At 39.6% G+C, this 27,618-nt stretch overlaps 1 protein-coding gene across 1 annotated transcript in view; it reads right to left on the reverse strand.

Moving 5' to 3' along the window:
- Positions 1–1,981: 1,981 nt before the first annotated feature.
- RAB20 (RAB20, member RAS oncogene family) overlaps positions 1,982–27,618 on the reverse strand; it is a 44,326-nt gene continuing 18,689 nt past the window's right edge. Inside the window, exon 2 of the mRNA XM_054013230.1 lies at positions 1,982–3,153. Within this exon, the coding sequence (XP_053869205.1) occupies positions 2,621–3,153 (533 nt within the window). The 3' untranslated portion in view covers positions 1,982–2,620. The remainder of the gene's footprint in view (positions 3,154–27,618) is intronic.

Consider the following 27,618-nt stretch of genomic DNA (forward strand, 5'->3'; position numbering starts at 1 on the left):
CAGTAATAAGGGTTCTGCATGACTAATGAGCCTCAGTGACACCTCTGCTACCCTACTGTCTGCTGTGGGTTTGTGCAGGGACAGCCAATTGGAGCTTAAAGAATCCAGCCAGCATTACTGAGAAACTGCTTTTAGCTCTAAGTGATTGTTTATGTTCCCTACAGTCACCAAATGAAACTCTGACTCCACACACGGAGCAGACCTGAAATCCAAGACTGATTTTGACATAATCCTTTTCAGAGTAGACTCGAACACAAGAGGCAGGTGAGGGTGGGTTTGAGCTGTTAAAGCTTTTGGGAAAGATTTTTGTGTGTTGCTTAAGATCTCAAATGAACCAAATACAGACAGCCCCAAAAAGTGTTAGACTATTTACATAACGTGGTATATTTAAAATGTACAATTAAAGTGTTTCCACCTTCACTTACCTCCTGCAAGTCTGACCTCACAGCTACCTACAAGATGCTAGCTCTGCTTTGAGAGTTCAGGCAGCGCATTGCAGATTGTGCAGCCTTGGGAGGGGGAGCTTTCAGTCACCCGCTTGATTCTGAATGTTGTGGAGACCAGCACAGTCCTATGGTCTGCTCTTCAGCCTGAAGCAGCACCAAGTGATCGGTGCTGCAGGGTGGGATTGGGGACGGGGGGGAAAGAGAGACAGACAGACAGAGACAGCAGAGGATCACTTGATCTTGCTGGGTAAGCAAAAAAACAACACTGGGTTTTAATATATTGTGGCTGTACTTAATGTTTCTGCTAGTTTGACAAATACTTCCAAAACATGTAATGGAGGAGACCAGCAGACCCAAGGACTAGAACTTTTAAAATAGTCAAAATGTTCAATGTAGCCACTGTATTGCATCTCTCATTATGTGTGTCATAGACTTTAAATCATTGTAATGGGAATAATGGTAGCGGCTTTGAACTTTCAGATCAGCCCCTTTGCAAAATGTTACTCAGTGGGACAGATGTTTACAGAGGTTTTAATTACTATCAGGTAACAGCTTTTAACATTTAGCGACTTAGAAATTGTCTCTATCTGTGTTGGATAACGTTGGTTTGGTGTGGGTGAGTGGGTAGGTGTCCAAATCTCTGTTTTGGGGACTGACTGTACAATGCTCCATGTGCAGAACTCCTGTTGAAATCCATGGGAGTCTCTCACACACACGACTTCAAGGATTGGGGTCTACATTTGTTATTGCCTATTTCCAGGCCTCTCTGTCATGACACAGTGGTGGACAAACCAAATCTAAGTGGCACTGTGACCCTGTGCACCAGGTCGCAACAGCCTGAGTGGGGAGTTGAGCCCAGCCCACCAGGACAGGCCACTGTGGGGTGAATGCCTCTCCACCGCCCCTAGGCCCCCCTCACTTGTAAGGTTTTAGAAGGGCAGGGGCCTCGGTTTCAGATGTTACTGAGCCTCCAAAATCCTCCATGCGGCCCTGCCTATCCGTTTATCATGCATCTGTATGAGATACTTGATGACTACACCCATCACTGTTCTTGACAGTGCTACAACACTCTAAGAATAGTATTAAAAACTTACTAGTTCTCTTAACTGCAATGACGACCAAAAAAAGAACCTGTCAGGGCACTTTACTGCTCCTTTAGGATGTATAAAGGTGACCTCCCACTCCCTCCAAAAACAGTCATCTGCTTTTTTCACATCAGAAAACTCAGATCTTCACTTCCCTCCCGGTTGTGGAACTTGGATGGTGAAATCACGCCCTGCCAAAATTAGAACTGCAATTTTTCATGACCCCAGCTGAGAGGGGGTGGGAACATGGAAGTGTATCAAATACTTTATGGGGGGACATATACCCCTACGTAATGAAGCAGGAGTGTAAGTGCCAATACATTTTTTCCTACCACCCTTTGCAGTTTTTAGCTCCAAGTAGCACAGGACAGTGTTGTCCCTGGTTAATGTAGAGAAGGCATGACTGCTAAGGTAGCAGGATGTACATTAATAAATCCTCAAAATGAACAATTCATTTCCATAGTAACTTTAATAGTACATCTTATATTGCGGTATCTGGTACAAAAGGATAATTGAATTGCTTGATTAGTGACTTTTCTATATAATTTATATTCTGGAAAAAAAATAATGTGTAAAGCTTAAAAAAGTACCCTGCATCTAAATATTCCCCAGAAGAAAATGAATGATTTTTAAAGTGAAAGTCACATCCAGTACAAAAGTGAAAGTTACATCCAGTGACAGTTTAGATGTTGCATACTAAATGTGGAGAAAATAATGCATTCTAAAAAATAAAGTAGGACTCCTTTGAGAGTGCTTAATTGATTGTCATACTGATCTGTATGGAAACAGTACCATAGCATAGATTCCCACTTCTGTACATTCATTATGATCTCTCCTCGACCCCAAAGGCCCTATGAAATTTACAAGTCTTCCCCCATGATTCCATTCAGATTTTTATTTTTATAAATAGATTAAAGGCTTTCGGAAAGTCCAATCTAATCTTCAAAAGATTTGTTGTTCTGCATACTTCATTCTAGATCATTTATTCCTTGATCTTCCCTTTCTGCTCAAACTGTAAGCATCTCTAACTTCATGATCACTAGCACAACATACAGACACAATCCCCTCACTCCCCACATCATCAGTGTTTTAGGCACAACAACCAGATTTTGTCCTTTTTGCTGACTTGTAATTGGTTAGGTCTACAGTTTGTAGTGGCCCCTCAGCTTGCTGCCGTAAAATTATTGGTACTACCATATCAAATATGGTTTCAAAGAGGTAGTCCACCTTATAGCCTGTTTTTGCGCTGGTCTCAAAGCACATTTTCTCAGCTGCTGGAACATCCTTCTCATCCAACATTTTGTATTTCAGTATCTTTTTGTAGAGTGCAACAGCATCATCCAGGTGGACTTGTTTTTGGACCTTGGTAGAGATGCAACTGGTGACAGGCTTTTCAGATCTATTTTCCTCTTCTGTTTCTAGTAATAAGGCATATTCATTTGTGAGGTCAACTTTGTTTCCAACAATAGCAAAGATACAGTCGGTGCTAGCAGTGTCTGTCAGCGCCAAGAATCTATCTTCCAGTTCTATCAGGCTTTGCAAGTTGTTTACATCATATGTAAGGATCACAGCAGCTGCTCCTCTACAGTACATAGAACCAAGGCCATGAAATTGCTCCCGTCCTGGAAAAGATTAAAAAAAAAGAAAAATTAACAAATTGAACTAAACCATTAATAACAAAGAGCCTAGCTTCACAAGCAAGTTTCAAAACCAAAAATCAAAAGGATGCAGCACTAAAGGGGGAAACCTACCATTTACAGTATCTTCAACTTTTCTATACTTTTGCTAATAAGTGCAATAATATTGAAGTGAAAACAAATTGCCAAGTCCAAAGGCTACTTGCCTTATGCACTGGTAACTTTTACTAATGGGCTATTAAACAAGGCTTTTGATGCTATGTTTTCAGGAACTGTATGCATGTTGTAAAAGCAAAAATGTGCGCATATTAGTTCATTCAAGTTGTGTAATCAGTTATAATGAACTGTGAACTAAATTACTAATAAAAACCTCATACTATCACAAGCTTCAAAAGCAAAAATCAAAAGGACACAGCATCAGAGCTAGGCTCTGTATGTGTAATCGGCCAGTTGCATCTAATTGACTATTTATGTTTGCAAGTACCATGACTTCATACTCAGCTATAATAGACTGAGTGTGAAAATTCAGCCCAGGCACACAAGCTCACTGAATACATGCAGTTTTGAAATTCTGGCCTCTGAAGTCAGTGACTCTAGAAGAATTGTGAAAAATAAAATTAATCTTATTGTACATCTCCACAGCTCTCAGGTCAGTGAGTATTCCAACAGTTACCTTAACAAGACAAGAGCTTGTAACACCTGCTATATCAGAATCTATATACTAAGGTGCCCTCCATAAACACTATCAAATCTGCAAGACACCTATCACTATAGGGTCTAGATGCCTGCCCCAGTTTTATCACCATTATCCCGTTCAGTATAATGCCTACAGCCACCACCAAGTGGCACAGTTTTAATACGATCTCAGAAACTAGTAGGAAAGAACATTGTCTCCCCCTCACTCAGTCTGTAGCTGTTTTTAAATTTCTACCTAGCCCACTGGAAAGAGCGGCCCTGGCCCTCAGATCTACACCCTTTTTTGACATTTGTTTTGAATTAAAATGTGATGGTTGCATTATTCATTTAACCTTTCTATAGTGGAGGGAAGGAAAACAGCAGTCTACCAGTAGCCTCTTGAGAATATTGTTCTAAGGGAAATACCAGTCGGAAAATAGGAAGTAAAAATATTGCCACTGATTTACAGAGAACTGCAGCCTACTCAAAATGCACGTACAAATATAGAATTTCATGGCAGGTTTTTCTATTGAGCCTTAGAAGATACCAGATTTCATTCAAAACCAGTAAGCCCAAACAGGTGACAAGTTTCAGGGTCACTGGTTTAGATACAGTGAGACACACAGTGGGTGAATTCCAAAGCCTGGTAACATCCACCTCCATGCTCCCATGCCTCAACTCCTCTTAAAACCAGAAGGGTTGAGGAGGGCTGAGTAGAGGGGTGAACAAAGAGATCACAGGAGCAGAGATCACTTCCTAGAGGTTTCCTCTCCATAAACGTGTCAGGATCCTGGTAACACAGGATCAGGTTCAGCATGTGGGAGAGAGAGAAACTCAAGTTTACCCTGGGTGGGACAGATGAGGCTATTTGCACCAGATGTAACGCCTTCCTTTGCAGCATGGGGCGTGGGTCACTTGCAGGTTTAAACTAGTGTAAATGGTGGATTCTCTGTAATTTGAAGTCTTTAAACCAAAATTTGAGGACTTCAGTAACTCAACCAGAGGTTAGGGGTCTATTAACAGGAGTGGATGGGTGAGGTTCTGTGGCCAGCAATGTGCAGTAAGTCAGACTAGATAGTCATGATGGCCACTTCTGGCCTTCAAGTCTATGAGCTGTATTGAATCAGCTGCCCTAGCCATGCCGTCCCTAGAAAGCAGAACCTGCTTTCATGAAGATGGTAGCTCCTAGACTGGGAGAGTTGCAGGCCCCTGTGACTTCACTCCCTGCATCTCAGTGCTCCCAAAGTGTGCACCAGCAGCCCAGAAAAGCATTTTTTTTTTTTTTTGGCTTACTGATTTTGAATAAAGTCACTCATCTTGGGCAAGCTTTCTACTATTGTGAACTCTTCCAAGAAGCTGGAGTGAATTAGACCCAAAATTTAGTCCCATAGATGCATAATCACGTGAAAGGTACAAAGGCAGATATTAGACTGCTTTACAAAAACATTTGACTCAATGTAGCATCTAGGCATTCACTTACATTGCTACAAAACGGAATCATGGATAAACAAACTTGTGTACCTATTTATCAATCAAGGATAAAAAACAGGACATGCCAACCAAGGCTCTCAAGCAAGAGAGGGATGTCATCTCAACCCTAGCTTTTTCAACATTGATTTATGTATAATATGACCTACCGATTCTACTGGTACCATCCCCAAAAGCAGGGCCTTCCATTAAACAACAGACAGAATATCTTCCATGCTCACATTATCATTTGCACAAGATGATCTCAGATAGTCTAAACTTTCCAGGAAGATCCTACAGTGTACTTGGGCCCGACAGAAAGAAGAAAAGCCAGGATCTTTAATAGAAGTCCAGAGAAAGCAAACTAAGATTTTATTGGAGATACAAGAATTAAGCACAATTAAGATGTGTAGCTTCAGTCAATGTCAAGCAATACAAGTGTTGCCAATAAGATATTTTAAGTGAAAAAGAATGATTTATGAAATCACTAACTGGGCTGGTTAAGTTTAGATAACTTCCAGAACTATCCAATTCAAATACCTAAACAAAGAAAAAGGGAAGAAGCCAGTATACTTTGATGGGAAGCTTGTCTGACAGAAGGATTCCCAGCTAAAACATTAGTTCACCTAATCTCTTTTTAAAGGTCTTGAATCAAGTCCACAGTCCTTCAGGGATGAGAACTTTACAAAGAGATGATCACTGACACCAGATTAATATTTTCATGTCCCAGATTACAAGGCCATATGTGCCAATTTAGGAAGACAAATGAAGGTATTTCACAAGACTTTAATCTTCAGAAGCAGCAAATCCATGCTTAGAGGTGTGCTGTGCACTTCTTTGCTCATGTGTATTTGAAAGACAGACCAATTGGAGTGTGTTTAGATTGGAAATATCTGCAGAGATCTAGATTTCCAGTTTTGCTTTCCATACTTTAAAATAATCACATCATTTTCATTAGAAATTATATTACGATGTGGCCTGGAAGACACAAATAGTTCCGTTTTTCCCACTTCATCTATCTAAACCAGAAAATCCAGCCTCAAAATTGTTAGCTCCAACTATTCGACACTGAAACAATACAGGTATTTGTTCCATGGCATACATAAGCAAATCTAATCTATTCTCTTGTACAGCAGAACATGAACCATGAAATTCTTAGTTACATTCCAGAAGTTGATTGCAGTCAATCTTCAATTAGAACTCAGAATGGAATTGGCAAGTTGACTGGAACTTTGCTTTTCTCCTGCTTTGCATTAAATATGCCTACGGAATGGAAAATAGAGCCTCTCCCCCACACATAAAGCAAGTCGGCCCACAACATAATCTACTTAAACATGCTGCAAAAATGTCTGATTTCTAGTTGGGTTGTGACATCTGTTGCTTTCTGACATTTGCCACATTTCTTCAAAATTAACTATTTAAACTAAACCAATGCTGATTTGAGAAATAAATAGAGTATAGACAAAGAATTTAATCGAACAAATCTGACTTATCCTACAGCAGAGGTTCTCAAACTCTGGTCCGTGGACCACCAGTGGTCCCCGCGCTCCATTCAGGTGTTCCATGGATAGTTCCCTCTAAGGTGCGCGCCTGGGCGGCAGCACATGAGAAAATGAAGGGCCACCCACCTAATTACTGAAGCCGCACAGGCATGGCTCCACTAATTAGGTGCCTGGACCCTGGAAAAGATGCACATATAAGGTGAGGTGGTGGCGTTGGGGGGAATAGGGGACAGGTGGGAGGGGCAAGTGGGGTGAGAAGAGGGGGTGGGAGGAAAATGGGATGGGCAGGGCTGCGGTGGCCAGAGAAAGAGGCAACTTTCCCCAGCCCCAGGGCTGCGGGTTCCAGGGAGAGACCCCCCCCTCCTTCCCAGCCTCAGCTTTGGGGCTGCCACAGTGGGGGAGAGAGGGCACGTCCATTGCATTAGGAAGGTAAGACTACTGATATTAAAATATGAGTTGTGTGCTTTTATTTGCAGAACAAAAAAAGTTTTTTTATTATTTTTATATATATATATATAAATTAAAAAAAAGAGAGAGAGAGAGAGAGAGAGAGAGAGCGCGCGCTTTTATCCAAAGCGCTTTACCATAGTTAGCTAACGATACAAACAACATTTGGAAAGATCATTAAGTGGTCTGCCAAGACCCTCAGCAATTTTCAAGTGGTCAGCAAAAAAAGAAAAAGTTTGAGAACCACTGCACTACAGGATGCCACTGACAGGGTCCCAGCACCAACAAAAAGAAAAAAAAAAAGAAAAAGAAAAAAAAATCCTACTACTACAACAGTAAAAGCCATTTTTTCACAGAAATGAACATCACCGGTCTGTGACCATTTAGAGCTTAGGGAAAGTAACAAATCATCTGACCCATACCCAAACACACAGCTTTTCAAGCAGTAGGTAAAACTAATGGAAAACCTATTTTTTATATAAAACATATTTCTCTGATAATACCCAGAATCATCAGAGATGAAAACAAAAAAAAAAATTAAAGTCACAAAAATTGGTGTGTCCATAAGAGGCGGGTCTCCAAGGAACTTCCAGAGCAATCATACTCCGGCAGAGCAAGTTAAAAAGCTGTTGCAATACTGGGGGGTGGGGGTGGGGAATGCAAAACAAAAGGCCGGGGGGGGGGGGGGGGAAGAGGGACAACCCAAGAAGAAAAGCCTTCCAGAAAACCCTGAGAAAAAGTAACACCATGCTGGTGTCAGTTTTAGGAAAGGAAGTCTTTAATCTGGAGGCCCATCAAGAAATAGTAATTGAGGAAAGCATATAGAGTTTTGTAACTTTTCAGTAGGAGGTCAAAAAGCACTATGTTTAAACACAAGAAAGAGGTCTGGACGCTTTCTAAAGAAAGAAACTATGTAGCTGACTTGTCTTTCATATACTGATTTTCCAAGACTTTTCCACTGCAATTCTGAAACAAAGGAGACACAGATGGTGGATTAGAGAGGAATTAAGAAAGTGGAACATAAAATATCACTAGAGTTCTCTCTTCAGATACAATTCTTTTATCGGAATCTTAATTCTCAGATCTGTGAGAGGCAAGAAGTACCTTATATCCTAAGTGAATGAAAGAGGAAGAATCTGATTCTCAAGTAGAAGGCTGCAGCACTACACTTGTAGTAAGTCCCTGGCATCTAGCCAAGCTCATAAAAGAAACCACTCACGGGGGAAATCCCCTGAGAATTCTGCTGCAGTGAGACTGAGCTTCAAATGGACAACATTACACAGATCATAAAAGACTTTATAGATATAAGTAAAGATCTGACGATATAACTAAAGCTGGGCAGGCTATGGATATGAGTAGTTCAGTAAATTACTTCTCAACTTTTCATGGGGGACTTCAATCACCCTGACATCTGCTGGGAGAGCAATACAGCAGTGCACAGACAATCCAGGAAGTGTTTGGAGAGTGTTGGGGACAACTTCCTGGTACAAGTGCTGGAGGAACTAACTAGGGGCCTCATCTCAGTCCCTGGAAAAATCATGGAGAAAGTCCTCAAGGAATCCATTTTGAAGCTCTTGGAGGAGAGGAAGGTGATCAGGAACAGTCAACATGGATTCACCAAGGGCAAGTAATGCCTGACCAACCTGACTGCCTTCTATGATGAGATAACTGGCTCTGTGGATATGGGGAAAGCGGTGGATGTGATATACCTTGACTTTAGCAAAGCTTTTGATACTGCCTCCCACAGTATTCTTGCCAGCAAGTTAAAAAAGTATGGATTGGATGAATGGACTACAAGGTGGATAGAAAGCTGGCTAAATCGTCGGGCTCAACAGGTAGTGATCATCAATGGCTCACTGTCTATTTTGCAGCCGGTATCAAGCGAAGTGCCCCAGGGGTTGGTCTGGGGGCCTGTTTTATTCAACATCTTCATTAATGATCTGGATGATGGGATGGACTGCACCCTCAGCAAGTTTGCAAATGACACTAAACAGGGGGGAGAGGTAGATACGCTGGAGGGTAGGGATAGCATACAGAGTGACCTAGACAAATTAGAGGATTGGGCCAAAAGAAATCTGATGAGGTTCAACAAGGACAAGTGCAGAGTCCTGCACTTAGGACGGAAGAATCCCATGCATTGCTACAGACTAGGGACCGAATGGCTAGGCAGCAGTTCTGCAGAAAAGAATCTGGGGATTACAGTGGACAAGAAGCTGAATATGAGTGAACAACGTGCCCTTGTTGCCAAGAAGGCTAACGCATATTGGGCTGCATTAGTAGGAGCACTGCCAGCAGATTGAAGGAAGTGATTATTCCCCTTTATTCAGCACTGGTGAGGCCACATCTGGAGTAGTGCATCCAGTTTTGCATTCCAAAAAGGATGGAGCTAGGCTGTTATCAGTGGCGGCAGATGACAAAACAAGGAGCAATGATCTCAAGTTGCAGTAGGGGACGTCTAGGTTGGATATTGGGAAACACTATTTCACTAGGAGGGTGGTGAAGCACTGGAATGGGTTACCTAGGGAGATGGTGGAATCTCCATCCTTAGAGGGTTTTTAAGGCCTGGCTTGACAAAGCCCTGGCTGGGATGATTTAGTTGGGGTTGGTCCTGCTTTGAGCAGGGGGTTGGATTAGATGACCTCCTGAGGTCTCTTCCAACCCTAATCCTCTATGATTCAACAGAATGTTGTTCATTAAAAGTGTGAGGACAACCAGTGAAATAATAAATGTGTTAGTGACACCATGGGGAAACAAATGAGGGGAATGACAACACTGATTTTTGTTTGCATACGCACACAAGAAATATAGACACTGTTCTTTGATAGTCTCTACCCCTATGTTCCCCTCCCCCCAGCATGACTCAGAGGATTAAATCTTGGCCTCACTGACATCACTGGAAGTTCTGCCATTGACTTCAAAGAGGTCAGAGGTGTTTTGATAGGCAACTAAGGTGGGAGTTTATTTGTTCTAAGGGTTCTCTTCCACTTCCCTAGACCTGCCACAAGAAGGTAGGCACTTTAGTAGCGGGAAGTGTACAACAGCAAGGAGAGGCACAGAGTTTTGGTAGTTTGGGGACAGAAATATGTAAAAGACAACACAGAAGGGTTAAAATTAGAGGAGAAGGGGGAAAAGAATGAGTGAAGAAGAATGAATCAACAGTTAGCTGAATTATTATATAGTATAATTAGAACTGGTCAGAAGATGAAATTTCCATTGTGTGGGAAGTTCTGACATTTCGAAATTTGAAATCCTATTAAATCAAGAAGTTACTTATTACTCAGTGACTCTAGCCATTATGAAGGGGTTTCAGAAAACATTATCTTTGTTTTAAATCAATTCAAATTAATACAGCAGAGTGTACTTAGAATTCAGTATTAAAAACTTAACACCCAAAAGGATTTACTTTCATCTTTGTGAAAGGAGGTAAAAACCTATAGTGGAAGATATGATGTTTAACTCAAAGGACTAAATATGATTAAGAGATACAAAAAGTCAACACAAAACTAAAGACGACCCTATTACATATCTGTCCTTAGAAAACTCTTTGAAACAGGGACAAGAAAAAGTGGCCTCAAGGAAAAAAATGTTTGGGACAAGTCTCTAGCACTGAAGAGTAACAGGCCATTATCTCTCAACCAATTTCTTTTCCGAACACACTAGCTTTCAATTGATAAACCAAGTCAAACACACCTATATCTTATCCTAAAAGGGGCTTTCGATGGCAGGAAAGTTACAAACAATCTATGGCCCTAACCAAAGTCAATAACACTTTTTAAAACAAACACTCTGAAGGAATCTGGAACTCTAGAGTCTAAAGCTTTTTACTGCAGATGCTAAGCAAGAGTGATACAAAACCAGAACATTGTTTTCTCTCTCTAAGCATGAGGACTATGGGACTGAAACAGCGGCAGCTGAATAAAAAGTGCATGCACTTAAACTTTCTGAAACAGTAATAATAATTAAATCTAACATCATCTCCTTTGACAGACTACAAACACCACATAGGTAATATCATACAGTCACATCATGCTCCAACTGAAGGAATAGTTTTTTGGGTTTTTTTGTTCAAATAAAAGAGCCCTCAACAAAGCTACAGACTGAACCATCCACAGGACATGACCCAGACCTAATTATTTAAACCACTATCCAATAATATGAGAAAGGTGTTATTCCAATGAACTTTAAGGAATGCAAGGGAAGTGATGATGAGATGTCTATCCGTAGAACCCCCACTCCTCAATCTTAAACAATCATACAAGTTGAAGAGAAGTCACATAACCCACCACCAATCCATCCACCCACTAGAATCTACTCATGGAAATAGGTTTGAACAAAACTTGTATCATATTAGCAGCTATGGGCCTAATATTAGGTGTCTTTATATTAATGCAGTGAATCTACATCATCTGAATCCCTCCCCTGCACAAGTTAGGAATTCAGAAAGTCAAATACTCTCTCCTCTCAAGAGAAAGAGAACACAGAAACTATTACAGACGCCCCCCCAACTTATGCAATCGTTCCGTTCCAAAAAGCCTTGCGTAACTCAAATTTCGCATAAATCGGAAACGTATACCTGTACGTCACGCAAAAATTTCCGCAACTCGAAAATCCTATTCCTGGTTTATGGAACTTTTTCCATAAGTGCGAATTTGCGTAAGTCGGGTCTTGCGTAACCCAGGGAGCGTCTGTATAAATATCTTTATGCAACAGATAATCTTTTGGATAATGCTCTAAAAAGGTATCTAGTTCATGTTAACAGGACTATGTTAACTCAAACTAGGTATCATTGAGAGTGTGCAGCAGGGTCTACACAGGGCACTTATAGAGCATAATATGTTAGCGCTCTTTACAAATCACACTCCTGTAATGTGCTTTGAGGTGCTGTGTAGACAAGCTCTATGCCATTTCAGAGCATGCCAGCTCTTAGGTGAGCAGCATAGATACAGTGAACCGATTAACCTGCTGAGATTATCATTCCCCCTCCCCACCTCACCCCCCAAAAAAAGATCACCTCTGCTGGTACTCATCTCAGAGTTAATACAAAACATCCCATGTCAAATTAATTAATATGGTGAAATAAAAAGCAGAAAAAAAGTACAAACATTAGGGAAAAAATAAGAGAGGAGAGGTTGGTTTTACCAAATAAAGGCCTACTACTGGGCACGTTTGCTTAAATGTTAAGGGGGGAGGGAGGGAGGATTGGGCTTATGCCCTGTTTCTGCTTCTTTAGTATTTCTAAAGACCTGAAACGGTTTTATATATTAGACATTTAGGTTCTGCCTACCCTGGAAGAATGTGACTGAAAAGATAGTATACACGAGGGCATCACAAGCAGCATTTAGATTTCTAATTCCTATTTTTAATAAAAGAAATCTTTGTTAAAGACTCAGTACTCTTGGCCATTCAGTTAAAGGTGGAAATGGCTTACAACAAAAATACCTCCCACTCTGTTCCTCCAAAAAATCCAAGATATTCCCAAGTTAAAAACAAGCAGGCTAAAAACAAACAAAGAAAAATAACCAAACCAAAACACTACTACAAAAAGATGGCATAAGTCCAGTTTTATAAAAATCCTTTGCAGGTCACCCTTAAAGTGATTATTGTTCACAGTGAAGCCCCAAAACAGCCACTACACGCTGGAAGAAAAACACGCCAAATATAAAAAAAGACAGACATTAGCCATGTCTAAATGAACAGAGACCCCAAAACTTTCAATACATCTAGTACAGTGCATATACATTAGCACAGCTTTTTATATTTGGAATAAGACATTCAGTAAACTTAATTCTTTCCCCATCTTCTAAGTCTCCATAGAAGGAAATTTAGGTAACTGATCCTAAAAACATTTATGGACGTGCTTAACTTTACTCTTGAAGAATTCCAGGACATCCTTAGGTCTACTTAAGAAAATTTAAGCAGGTATCCTTTGAGCACTAGGGTCTTAGATCGTAACCTGAATTCAAAACTAGGTAGTTTTAAGAAATGGGAGACTAGAAAAGTCTTAAGAAGTTTTCCCAGCTCCAGAGAGGGTGGGGGTGGAGGGTGGGAGGAGATGCTTGAGAAGTTATACATATATTAAATATAAATTTAAGAATTCTCATTCATTCTTTCAATATTTACAGATTAGACTAAATTCTAATTAGCTAAATTCTAATAGGGAGCTGGTATGTAAAAATCCCTTAGTTATAGAAATATTTTTTTTTAATGAGTCTAACATCTACACATTTTTAGAGACCCTTCATACAAGTGTACTTTGTACGTATATGTGTTTATTTTTCAGAGAGATCATCAAAGGGAGAATGGCAAAAATATAGCTATAATGCCTGACAACTTCCAAGAAACTACTGCAAGACACCTCATCAGTAGTATCTGATGCAGGAGGGAGGAGGAGGAGAGGAAAATACACACCTCTACAGAGGTATCTGCTGGCAAAATTATGGGGAGAAAGATAACCAATACTCCTATGTGATGCTAATAAAAAATGAGGTAACAGATTCAACCACCAACAAAATGCACACTATCCAAAGTTCCTTTAGTTTAACTTCAATTTGTTTAGACAAAATATTTATTTAATGTGAGAACCAGAATGCACTAGTAGCAAACAATTGGAAGAAAAGCACTTCCCACTTTCATGACTTGGTATCTCATGAGTTGGAAACAGGAGACACCAACCATATAACCACTAGACAGAAGAGACAGAGCACAAAGAAAAAGGAAAGAGTTTACTTAGTGAACTTGGAAGACTCAAATATAGCTGAGACTAATATATTCTGATTCCAAAGCCCCAATACAAATATTACTAAGCTAAATGATTTGCATGTTACAAATAAGATTTGCGTGATAGGTTACAAGTGAGATTGTCGAACGGGGAGGAGGGAGAAGATTCTGTACTTTGTATGGATGTGAGTGGGTGAAGGAATTGGCTGGAACTTTAAGTAAATAAATAAAGCTTCCCCTTAACAGAAGTATCATGAGATGACTTCTTCATTCTAAATATAACAGAATTAAAGCAAAGTCTCACAAAAAACAGAAGTGTCCCTATGTAATTCCTTATAGAAGCATGGCTGTTTATTCTCAGTTTATTGCTTTTTCTTTTAAAAACAAAACAGGGTTCATTGCAAAGCAACACCAAAAAGTGGATGACAGCAAGTGTCCTTAGCTTTGCTTCCCCTTTCTTCAGTTTAAAAAACAACAAACATTTTTATTATGGCCACAACTGAATTGTGCTTTATTGAGAAGATAGAATCGTATTCTGCCCTTTTATGTACAGGGGACTATCAGACAGCCCTACCAATGTCGCCTCAGTGGTGGTCCTGCCTTTTCAGAGGCCAACACTTTATTGTCAAACAGCTGTGTACATCTGGGTAAGACAGTTTAATCAATTGGCACAACTAACATCTGTTTAACAATTGCTATAGAACAACTACTCAAGAAGTGCATAAGCAGCCATATTTTGGCAAGATTAGTACAAAATGTTTGTATAAAATAACCAATTTGAATGGATTAATTCCTAAAACTGCTAGTGCTGAGCCATATGCAAAATTAATGTGAATATGCTATACTAAGAGCCATATGGCACACACTAGTAGACATGGATAGTGACATATGAGCTCCTCAAGGCCAAATTCATCCATCCTAGTTTATTTTGTTTCTGAAGAAAGCACAAAACCTTTTTTCACAATTTAAAAAAAAAATTACATCTGCATAGCACATGCTAGGGCTGTCATACAACCAACAGTGCAGCCCCAAAGCCTCCAAGTATCAGTTATTTTTCTTTATCCGCTTACTTTCTGAAAGATCTGGTTTACTGAGCAGTTGCTTTAAAATATACACCTTTACCCTGATATAACGCGATCCGATATAACACGAATTCGAATAGAACGTGGTAAAGCAGTGCTCCAGGGGAGCGGGGCTGCACACTCCGGTGGATCAAAGCAAGTTCGATATAACGCGGTTTCACCTATAACGCGGTAAGATTTTTTGGCTCCCGAGGACAGCCTTATATCGAGGTAGAGGTGTATTGCTACAGGGCTGCAGTCATATTTCAGATTCACTCAGGAATGATTTTCTTTAAGGACACATGCTGGAAGAAGCCCCCTATGAATTGATCCATAACAATATTCTGCTGTTCCGGAGAAAGAACTGTCAAGACACAAAAACCTAGATCAAAGTCCACATTTAAGAACATTACAACTGGGATCGCATAAATTTTGAACACACAACTTAGCTTTTTAAAGAGTAATCAGTAACACAAAGTGAATTTGTTTAAAATTGGTTTTGTTTCTCCAGATAGTAACTGGGTTCGCTATGTTTTAAACCATGAGACTGCTAAATTAAAGCGTGGGCAAGCGCACACACACACACACACACACACACCCCCACACGCCCCACTAGCTAGAATCTGCTAATGGATCGATCCATTAGCACCACCTTCAAGGTGTGCAATGTCACAGCACAGTAGCTATCAAAAACTGAAATACACAAAGACTCAAATACAGATATAGTTCACAGGGTGTACAAGGATACCATTTACGATGGCAAACTAGAAAAGAGTTAACCACATTGCAGTGTATACACAGAAAAGATTAATTACAGTTAAATCTTGCAGCAGTTCAGCAAATCTCTCTCCGGGGTACAAACACACTCTTGACTCAGGTTTAGCAAATACAGCTCATGATATTTTCATATCTTGAATTATTCAACTGTAGAATAATTCACAGTAATCCCAGAACATTTTTAGTCTACCCTCCCACTCGAGCCCAATGAAAATGTTCTTCAGTGGGGCCTATTTGAATAATCATTGTGTGTTTTCCACATTATTTTTTCACTGGATATCCTGATGTTCTTTACATTTCTTGCATTTACAAGTAATCCCTCTCAACATACATACTGTATGTTGATAGCCTCAATGTTTAGAGGAGACTGTCAGTCTTTAAGACTCGTTAACACAGTCTTTAGGAGTGGCTTCCCTTCCACTGTACTAATCTCTTGGTCCCTGGAGTCTAACAATTACTGATACCAATAATTACAGATATACATCATCAGAAGTTATATTCCTTCATTTGTACTAATTTATCATATTTCTCTACCTAAATTATCCTGCTTAACTACTGTCTCCGTTTTCACTCTGGAATTGGTGGTAAAGACTTGTTTCATTGTTGGACATTCCTAGAGAAAGGACCTAATCACCTTCCAGGAAGTCGAGTCAACGGAGAACAACAGCTGAATAATAAGAATAGGTTCATAGATTAAGGCCCAAAAGGGACCATTATGATTATCTAATCTGACCTCCAGGGTATAAAATTTCACTACGTGACTTGTACATCAAAACCCATATCCTGAGGTTGAGCTATATGAAAGTGAAATTAATTATATTAAAGAAATAGAATGAATTAAAGAATGCTGTATGTACCTTTAAGTAGAAATGAGAAATGCTGCAATCCAGGTGTCAGGAAAGCAGACATTAACTGTTAATGAATTGCTCCATTTAAGGGCGATTGGTGAAGCATTAGCCTTAGATCGATAAGAGTTAATAAGGAAGCAGGATATGCATATTGTGCCCCTGGCAAATTTTACAATTTTGCTCTCTCTGTCCCTTTGTTTAGTTCACACCCTTTTATCTGTATAAATAAGACTGTTTGAATCTTGCATGGTGCTCATATTACCTGGGTGTTATTAGCAGAGCGCTGTGCTAATAAAACAGAGTGGTCTGACAAACTATGAGTCCTGAGTCTAACTGACAATTTGGAGGTCCCACCAAGATGGCAACTGTCTTCACTGGGGCCGTGTGATTCCTGACCATTTTTGTAGGATGACTGTGGCAGCTGGCACCTGGGCATTTGGCCCGAGCGGTCCTCCTCCTGAACGGAAGGGGGCACGACAACAGTGAAGTCTATGCCATCGAACCTGTTGGTTCCCACTCTGTTCTGGTAGGGATCCCGGGATCTGACATCAGGAATCTGGTCAGGTAATTATTGCTGTGTTTTGTCCGGACTGAGGACTGTCCTGTCTCTGTGTCTATCCGTCCTCCTGTGGAGTGTTTGAGTCTGGGTGCCGTCTCCGTCCGGGGATCGGACGACCAAGGGGTTCCTGTCTCCGTGGTCTGAGTGAGTGAAATCTGCACAATCGCAGCCGCACCGCACCTTGGGTAAAATCCTTGGTGTGAAAGCAAGGGTGATTAAGGCAGTAGCCGGTGGGCTCCTTTTGTGTGTTGCACCAGGTATCGCTCTGACGAACCCGAATTTCCTTCTTGTGTGATTGGTGTGTGTGTAAAGTCCTCCTGTAATGGTAACCAGACGTCTAAGTCGGGACAGTTCCCTAAAGGAACGCCGGCTCTGTATTTTCTGTATTTTAGGAAGGGTCCAGACTCCTGTAAATTTCTGGAAAAATGGTCTAGGCTAACTCAGGGAGATCCCAAAACTCAGTGGCCACTGTTAAAATCTTGGAACAAGGACCGAGTGGACATCTTAAAAGACAAGCTCGGCCAATCTAAAACTAAATTGGAAAAGGAGAGGTTAATTGTTTCATGCAGTGGTAGGAAGAGGCAAATCGTAGGTGGACGAAATCAAAACTCGCCTCTCTCAAATATTCAAATAATAAGTTAAAAGCTTTATTAAAAGCCTCCTCTCCCACCACCAGACCGAGCTCTCATCTTTACCCCGTTCTCCGAAAGAAAAACAACAACCCCAGATCGATCCCAACCCCCTTCATACTCCCCTCTCATTGTAAAAAGGATAAAAGCCCCTTGTTCTGTTCCCCTTCATTGTCTGCCTCAGAAACTGATTCTTTAGTGTTCCACTACCAATTCAGCAAGGAGGGTGGACTCCTCAACTAGCCCCCACCCTTCCTGGTCCCTTTCCTTAAACATTTCTTTCAAAATTGTGAAAAGACCACAATATCACTCACAAAAACGGTTCATTGGAAAAAGCAGGATCGGGCCCAGACTAGCAGGCAAGCCACAGAGAAAGAAACTGAAAAACAGGTTGGAAGCCCTAAGGGCATAGTGTCAGGAGTAAGTGCAAGCATGAACCCCTGGAACAATACTTAAAATGGTGAAATCTGAGTTGATAAAGGTGTCATTTTGGGAAATAAACAAGTGATTTAAGGAAAGAGTGAAAACTTAACTCTACAGAGGCTGGAGAGAATTAAACAGTTAAACTTTGTGAAAATGTTAAAAAGAACCTTGTTAAAAGAATTCTTGGTTTCTTTGCAGCCACTCTAAAGGAAAAATGGGCCCATTTCCAGAGGAATGTCTGTAAATAATCCAGGTAAAGAGACTATCTAATTAAAATCATTTGACCATGAACAATTTAGTCAAATTTGCTAAAAGAACATAAGGGGGGGGGGGGGGGGGCGGGAGGGTTCTATTTGAACTTAACTTCCCCAAATGTATAAAGGTAATGTAATCTATGTACAGCTATGTAAAAACAAAGCAGTGTAAAAGGGATGTTAAGGAAAAGAAAATGTGTATGTATCCGTCTGTCTGTGGGAATATGAGAGGTTTGTAAAACTCCTGTTTTGTAGGTTTAAGATAAATTGGTTTTGTTTTGTTTATAATGCCACTAAAAATCCATTTGACACTTTGGGTAGGTCTATACTTACCTCCGGGTCCGGCGGTAAGCAATCGATCTTCTGGGATCGATCCCAGAAGTGCTCGCCGTCGACGCCGGTACTCCTGCTCTGCGAGAGGAGTACACGGAGTCGACGGGGAAGCCTGCCTGCCGTGTCTGGACCCGCAGTAAGTTCGAACTAAGGTACTTCGACTTCAGCTACGTTATATTCACGTAGCTGAAGTTGCGTATCTTAGTTCAAAGTGGGGGGTTAGTGTGGACCAGGCATTTAATTCAAAGTTGCAAAACTGACAGACCCTTTTGCCAAACACAGGTACTCGGTGTTGGTTGGCTTTGGGATTTGGTAGTTAACCCTTAAGGGGTAACTTGATTCTTTACAAAATTTAAAATGTTTTCAAATAAAGACCAAGTCATGGCTGCAGCAGGGCAGTCAAAATCAGAAGAATAGGAAGAGATTCTGGATTCTTTGTGTTTGTTTTTGTAACAAAATAGCAAATAAAAGCTGTAGTAAAAGAATAAAGACAGTGCCCCTCTGAAGCAACAGCGGGGGTGAGGTGCACAAAGCAAAAAGAAGAAATGTTAGAAACACTAAGCTTTAAAATGGCTCTGTGTAATCAGACTGTCACTTTGATAAAGGTACATAAAACTCTGTAAGAACAAAAGAAACGGATATGCCTTATGTAAAAATTAATATGGCTAATGTTTTAAAAGTTAAAGTATAGAAGGAATGTGCAGACATGTGCAGTGTATATTATAGAGGGGGGTAAGAGAAATGCAAACGAAACATGCTACTTAATTAAAATCCTATTAGGGCTCCAAAGGAGCCACAATAGACTGTGTTTTCTTTTTCAGATCGCTGTGTGTTTTGGAAGCAAGAGTTAAAAGTAATCAAAACTCTGGTAAAAGTTAATTGTGTTCCTTTTAGAACAGAGTCTCTGAGCTCTGCTGATGGCTTTGAATACAAAAGCCAAGCCTGTGTTGATGCAAATTACCTAACTGGTAAAGGAGGGAAAGAACTGCCAACACAAAAAAGTTGCAGATAAAGAACATACCTGGTCAGCAAACAAATTGTCTATATAAAAGGCACGGTATAACAAGATACCTTTAATTAAAATAAATTTAATATTAATAAGTACCCCTGTGACAATGTATAGTGTGTATGATTTTTGGAAAAATCCTTTATGGTAATGATGCTTTTCAACTGTTACCTGTGAACAAACAAAGCTTGACACAGCAGGAAAAACACTGTAAACTTGGTCTGCTGTAAAAGAAAACTGAGGTACACCACCTCATGGATTTAATGAATGAACAGTAAAATAATTTTCCCATAACCCTTAAAAGATAGAAGTCATTAAAACCTGGCCTGCCTATAAAACAAAAACACAGGAAAATATGAAGGTAATTCCTCTTGTTTTGCCTGCAATCAGCAAGGGTATTTGTAAAAGAAAGGAATATTTTAAGCAATAATAAATGCCACCCCAAAAGGGGTAGAAAAATATTATTTTTGTCTTTCAGAAAAAGCTAATACCAGCTACAGGACAACCTAATACAGAAACAAATAAAAGTGGGTATAATTATCCATGCCTGTTGCTTCAAAGCCCCGTAGTAAAGATATCTCACTAGGATCCTGTATGTGGGATAAAATAAATAATGAGACCAAAGTACTGTATAATGGGCTATGTGTATGTGTTAATTCTTGGGAAAAAGTGTTTTAAAAGAATGGAAGTGTTAGCAACCTTCCAATAGACAAATGTAAATGTGATGTAAGTACTGTGTTTACAAAAGGTAAAAAGGTAACAGTTCCTAAAACAAACAAAAAGGCAATGTGGGAAACCGAACCATTCATATTATACATGCAAATGGCAACATGTTAAGAATTGCCACTGCAGAAAGACATAACAGCTTACCGTTGGCATAACATATTTTCTGAATGGTTTCCCACAACTACTGGCATACTAATGTTACTAACCCTAATTGTTTTTGGTTTTAAATTGTATGTGTTTAATTGTAATGTTTAAAATGTGCTGTTACATAAGACAAATGTATGCAAAACTAGAGCCACAGGCCCAAATCACCTCCCAGTATTTTCTATTACGCGGACTAAATAAGAAGTGACACTGGCGATTAATAATGTTCGTGTCAAAAGGGGGATATGTAGGAGATGGATTTTATAATATATTATGAGAATTAATGTATGATTTGATTTCATCCTGCCAGCCACCTTTTTAGAATAGCAGAAAGGAATGACAGACCAGAACAATCCTTATGACTGATTATGGTCACCCTTTTGTTTTAGAATAAGTTATAATGTCTACTATGGTTTCCTATATGTATTACAAAGTAGGCACTCTAGTTATATATACACATTTCTTTGTTTTAAGGTTTAGTAAGTAAAAAACAGGATTCTCTATTGTGTCTATGTTAAGTAGATTAGAGGAACATTAAAGGCCTGGGTCTCAATGTAAATTGTCTTGGTTATTGATTGTAAAACTTAGCAAGGTTTAATTTGCAATGCCTTTTTGCTTGATATAAAATACTACTGTTTGTATTCTCAATCTGTGTGAATAAGGAATGTATGCATCAGGAAAAAATAAGGTGTGAAGGCCATGGTTATAGCCAGAGTCAAGGAAAAAGAAGTAAAGAGATTTAAAGGACATCAAAGAATAATCAGGTACTGCTTACTATCCAGACGGCTGTTAAACTGTCTGGCATCACAGCATGAATACATGCTTTGCAGTGTAAGAAGGCACCACCCCCAGCAAACCAATCATCACCTCAGGACCACGCAGAGTCCATTTTGACTCCAGAAGACGACGTAGAGGAACAGCCTGCAATACCTTACCATCTACGCTCTCGTAAGGGTTGCCAGAAGCAGACGACGACCTAAAGCAAGGCCCAAAAAGAAGCAGTAGTGAGCCTAGCACCTGCTGCCTGGTGGATGTAAAACCATGACTGCGGTTCCCTCATTTGAGGTTGTCAGAACCAGAAGGGCTTTGCCTCCAACATGCGCCTCTGGTGGAGCCTGTTCCTCGGCTGCTGGGGTCTTAAGGTCTGGGGAGAATTCTTTTATCCAGCAGCAAGCGTGGATAGCTCAGACCCTTAATATTTCTAATTGCTGGGTCTGCAGCCACATCCCAGCCCACTCTCAAGCTGGCGTTCCTGTCCTGGCAATCCCACTCAATTCCTCAGACCTCACTGGAGGACCTCGTCTGTTTAACAAAACATGGAACAACAATGACACTTGGGAAACAGTGGGAATAAATGTATCTAAATGGATAAGTGTGGTGGAGGGAAAAGGTCATTGGTGTTGGGTGTGTAATGAGACAGGGCTGGATTGTGGCCAATGGTGTATGGGATTATTTGAATAAAACTAAAAGGTGGCGGGCTGGGTATGGTGATATGCATTTTTTCTTGACCTGAGGATCAAACAGAAAAAAAAAAAAAATTCATGTTCCCCCTACAGTAACCTTAGTGAAAACAATACAATCTTTCAACACCATGCAAAAAGGCTCCTAAGGTTACAAACAGTAGTTAAAATAATGGCAAATAAAACTGAAGAAAGTTTAAGAGCCCTGGCCAAAAAAACAGGGGCGGTCCAACAGATGGCCCTCCAAAACCGTCAGGCATTGGACATAGTGCTGGCGGCCGAAGGAGGGACCTGTGCTCTCATTGGAAAAGAATGTTGTGTGTTTATACCTGACAACACCAATGAGGTAACAGATCGCACTAACCACTTAAAACAAATCGCATATCTTCCCCATGAAGAGCAGAGTTCTTTATGGAAGTGGCTAAGTAATCTGTTCAATTTCTCTGGCATAGGAAACTGGTTGTTTCAGGGAGCCCTGACTATCCTGTTTGGAATCCGAATGATTTTTGTATGTTTTCAGCTAATCTCCTGTTGTATCCAGAATTGTGTAAGGTATGCCACCCAGGTGACTGCCCCAAAACAGAGTGCTAATATGATGATTTTAAATATCACTGATGAATGAAGAGATAAAGAACAATTAATATGTGGAACCCAGTCATTGTTGGTCTTTGCGTAAGCTTGACCAAAAGGAGGGATTGTGAAAGTGAAATGAATTATATTAAAGAAATAGAATGAATTAAAGAATGCTGTATGTACCTTTAAGTAGAAATGAGAAATGCTGCAATCCAGGTGTCAGGAAAGCAGACATTAACTGTTAATGAACTGCTCCATTTAAGGGCGATTGGTGAAGCATTAGCCTTAGATCGATAAGAGTTAATAAGGAAGCAGGATATGCATATTGTGCCCCAGGCAAATTTTACAGTTTTGCTCTCTCTGTCCCTTTGTTTAGTTCGCACCCTTTTCTGTATAAATAAGACTGTTTGAATCTTGCATGGTGCTCATATTATCTGGGTGTTATTAGCACAGCGCTCTGCTAATAAAACAGAGTGGTCTGACAACCTATGAGTCCCGAGTCTAACTTTGACAGCTAGATCTTATCTTATACAAGGACATCCTATCTTGATTTAAAGACTAAGTGATGGAGAATCTACCACATCCTTAGGTAAATTGTTCTAATGGTTAATTGCTTTCATTGTTAAAAACATGCCCCTTATTTCTAATCTGAGTTTGTCTAGCTTCAGATTTCACCAATTTGAGCTTGGTATGCCTTTATTATCAAACTTAAATAACCATCTATTATCAGAAGTTTTCTTCCCATGTAGGTAATTCTAGACCATGATGAAGTCACTTTTTAAACTTTTCATCATTAAAATAAATGGTATTGAGATCCTTTGGTCTCTCCATCCATGTAAAGCAGATTTTCCAGACTGACAAACATTCTTGCAGCTCTTTTCTGAACCTGTTCCAATTTGTCAACATCCTCTTACGAGTGCTGGCACCAAAACTAGACACAGTAGTCCAACACTGGTCTCCCTAGCACCATATGCAGGAATATTAACACCCCCTACTTCTACTGTATAAACGCAAGCTTATACTTCCAAGAATAACATTTGCTCTCTTAACCACTACACCACATTGAGAGCTCTTGTTCAGCTTGTTATTCACCATGACCCTGACATCCTTTTCTGAGTCACTGCTTTCCAAATTACAGACCCCCATCCTGTAAGTGTGACCTACAGTTTTGATTCCTAGATGTACAACCTTGCATTTTTAAAAAAGCATGTTGCCCAAGGAAGCCCAGTTTACCATGAGATCCAGATCACTCTGTAGAATCAACCAATTATTATTTACAGCTCCACTAGTTTGCTGGTAAAATTTACAGATTACACAATGAATTTGTGTTTTTCTCCAGTTCAGTGATCAACATATTGAATAGCACTGGGCCAAAAACAAACCTGGGGATCCTACTCATTGGGCAAAGGAACTGCAAAGATCCTCCGTAAAGTGTGCTAAGAGGAAACTGTGGCCACAGAGAGAGAAGAGAAAAAGAGGATGAACATCAAGCGTGATCACAGACACACAAGAGGACTGCTATTCCGAGAAGACTATGAATAGCACGGCTCAAGGAGCCTGACCCAGGAAGAGGTTTTTTCCGCATTATCCGAAGTATCAGCCAACTATTCTGCTGAACACACCAAAATAATTTCCTGTTCCAGAGCGTAAAGATAGGCTTAAGGTTACATTAATGAAATATTAAGTTCTGAGCTATTAAATACACAAATACCACTGAGTTCAAAAAGTCAAAGTTCCCATAGAAACTTTAATTTTACTTCCACTTTTTCCATGTATGCCTTACGATGAGTCTTTACCTCCCTTCATACCTTATAATTAATGTGGCCTACTATTCATTAAATATTCCTGCCTTCTCCCTACATGGCATCTTTCCAGCCAGTGAAGACTTAGGATAGAGCTGTAGAAAACTGTATTTGCTGCCAAAGTTCCAACTGACCCTTACACCATTCTAACAGAGTCGCTTTCATTTAGCAAGAGAATGTGTGTACATTGTCCCAAGCTACCCATTTTGACTAAGCAGCTTTCATGGGCTGCTGCCTTAGATGTAAAAGCAGGTTCTAAAATGGAAGGAAGCATCTCAGAGACTTCAGACTCAAGTTTCCCTTTCCTTCTAGAAGCTCAAGGACTCCCCAGGTATTGGAAAATATAGCAATAGCCAATTGAGAGCGAAAACCTTAAACCTACAACTCTAGCAGCAGGGAGGACAGTTCTATTTGCAGCTTATTTACAGTACAAACTGAGAGAAAGACTAATATTTACATACCCCACCTCTATGACCCACAGTGAGGTTTCAGATGAATGAAAAAATGTTATCTTAACACTGAAGTCTGGTGAAAGCAACTGGTGTAGAATGAAATGACAGGATTCCAACTTCACAGAGCATTCTTATGCTTTTTAAAAAGATTACACCATTGGGCCTTTATATGAAACATTGCACAGATGTTGATTCTAAAATCAAATTTTTTAAAAAAATCACTGCAAGAAATCAGAGAGCTGATTTATGCAAGGCATTCAGTTGATTAAAAAATGTAGCGCAGTAGGGATTTCAGATAGGTTGATAACATGAGATTATGTTTAAGAAAGTCTCAAACAAATAATTGCAAAATACTGATGCTTATATTTTAACTGCTGTAAAGCAAAAACTACCTAAGTCTGTTCTTTGCCAGAAGATCGACTGCTTAAACAAGTTGTGCCTAAATCCACAGAGCCATTAGCCCAATTAACACGATACACATGTTTTGGAACAGACTGCTGTTTAAAGCAGTATTGATGAAACAGCAGAACTTATTTCTGATCAGAGCTGCAACTTCAGGCAGAACCCAATAATTTATTGCAACAGGGAATTTGACTGAACACTCAAATATTGACTGTTTGGTTCACATACAAAGAAGCTAGATACAGAGTCATACTTTTATCTTTAGTCTAGGGCTGTCGATTAATCGCATTTAACTCACGTGATTAACTCAAAAAAATTAATCACGATTAAAAAAATTAATCGCAGTTTTAAATCATACTGTTAAACAATAGAATACTAATTGAAATGTATTAAATATTTTGGATGTTTTTCTACATTTTCATATACACCATTTACCCCGATACAACACTGTCCTCGGGAGCCAAAAAAATCTTATCGCATTATATCCAAATTCGTGTTATAGCAGGTTGCGTTATATCGGGGTAGAGATGTATATTGTATTCTGTGTTGTAACTGAAATCAAAGTGTATATTTTTTATTATAAATATTTGCACTGTAAAAATGATAAAATAGTATTTTTCAATTCACAGCAGTACAGTATTTGTATGAGATCTCTTTGTCATGAAAGTGCAACTTACAAATGTAGATTTTTGTTTTGTTTTGTTATATAACTGCACTCAAAAAGAAAACAATGTAAAACTTCAAAGCCTACAAGTCCACTCAGGTCTACTTCTTATTCAGCCAATCGTTAAGACCAAACAAGTTTGTTAACATTTGCAGGAGAGAATGCTGCCCGATTCTTATTTACAATGTCACCAGAAAGTAAGAACAGGCATTTGCATGGCACTTTTGTAGCCGGCATTGCAAGGTATTTACGTGCCAGATATGCTAAACATTCGTATGCCCCTTCATGCTTCGGCCACCATTCCAGAGGACATGCTTCCATGCTGATGACACTCATTAAAATAAATAATGTGTTAATTAAATTTGTGACTGAACTGCTTGGGGGAGAATTGTATGTCCCCTGCTCTGTTTTACCCGCATTCTGCCATATATTTCATGTTATAGCAGTCTCGGATGATGACTCAGCACATGTTGTTCATTTTAAGTACATTTTCACTGCAGATTTGACAAAAGGCAAAGAAGATACCAATGTGAGATTTCTAAAGATAGCTACAGTTTAAGAATCTGAAATGCCTTCCAATATCTGAGAGGGACGAGGTGTGGAGCATGCTTTCAGAAGTCTTAAAAGAGCAACTCCAATGCAGAAACTCCAGAACCCGAACCACCAAAAAAGAAAATCAACCTTCTGTTGGTGGCATCTGATTCAGATGATGAAAATGAACATGCATCGGTCCGCACTGCTCTGAATTGTTATCAAGCAAAACCCGTCATCAGCATGTCCTCTGGAATGGTTGTTGAAGCATTAAGAGACATATGAATCTTTAGCGCATCTGGCATGTAAATATCTTGTGATGCTGGCTATGACAGTGCCATGAGAACGCCTGTCCTCGCTTTTAAGTAATATTGTAAACAAGAAGCGGGCAGCATTATCTCTTGGAAATGTAAACAAACTTGTTTGTCTGAGCAATTGGCTGGACAAGCAGTAGGACTGAGTGGACTTGCAGGCTCTAAAATTTTACATTATTTTTGAATGCAGCTTTTTTTGTACATAATTCTACATTTGTAAGTTCAACTTTCACGATAAAGAGAATGCACTAAAATACTTGTATTAGGTGAACTGAAAAATACTATTTCTTTTGTTATTTCACAGTGCAAATACTTGTAATCAAATATAAAGTGAGAATACGTTGTATTCTGTGTTGTAATTGAAATCAATATATTTGAAAATGTAGAAAACATCCAAAAATATTTAAATAAATAGTATTCTATTATTGTTTAACAGTGCAATTAATCTTTTTAATCGCTTGACAGCCCTACTTTAGACTAATGAAATCATAGTCTGTATAAGACACTTCAGTCAAGTCTGTGTTGTTCCTACTCATGCTTTAACCATAAACACTCAATGCCCTCTGGAATATTGATCCAATTCTTTGAAGAGAAGCCAGCAATACAAGAAGAGGAAATGTTCTTTTAATTAATATACTGAGTTTTTAAAGTTTGCTTTCCTTTGCAATAGTGTGAACATGTGCT

The sequence above is a fragment of the Malaclemys terrapin genome, chromosome 1 (genome assembly GCF_027887155.1).
Source record: "Malaclemys terrapin pileata isolate rMalTer1 chromosome 1, rMalTer1.hap1, whole genome shotgun sequence".
NCBI lineage: Eukaryota > Metazoa > Chordata > Testudines > Emydidae > Malaclemys > Malaclemys terrapin.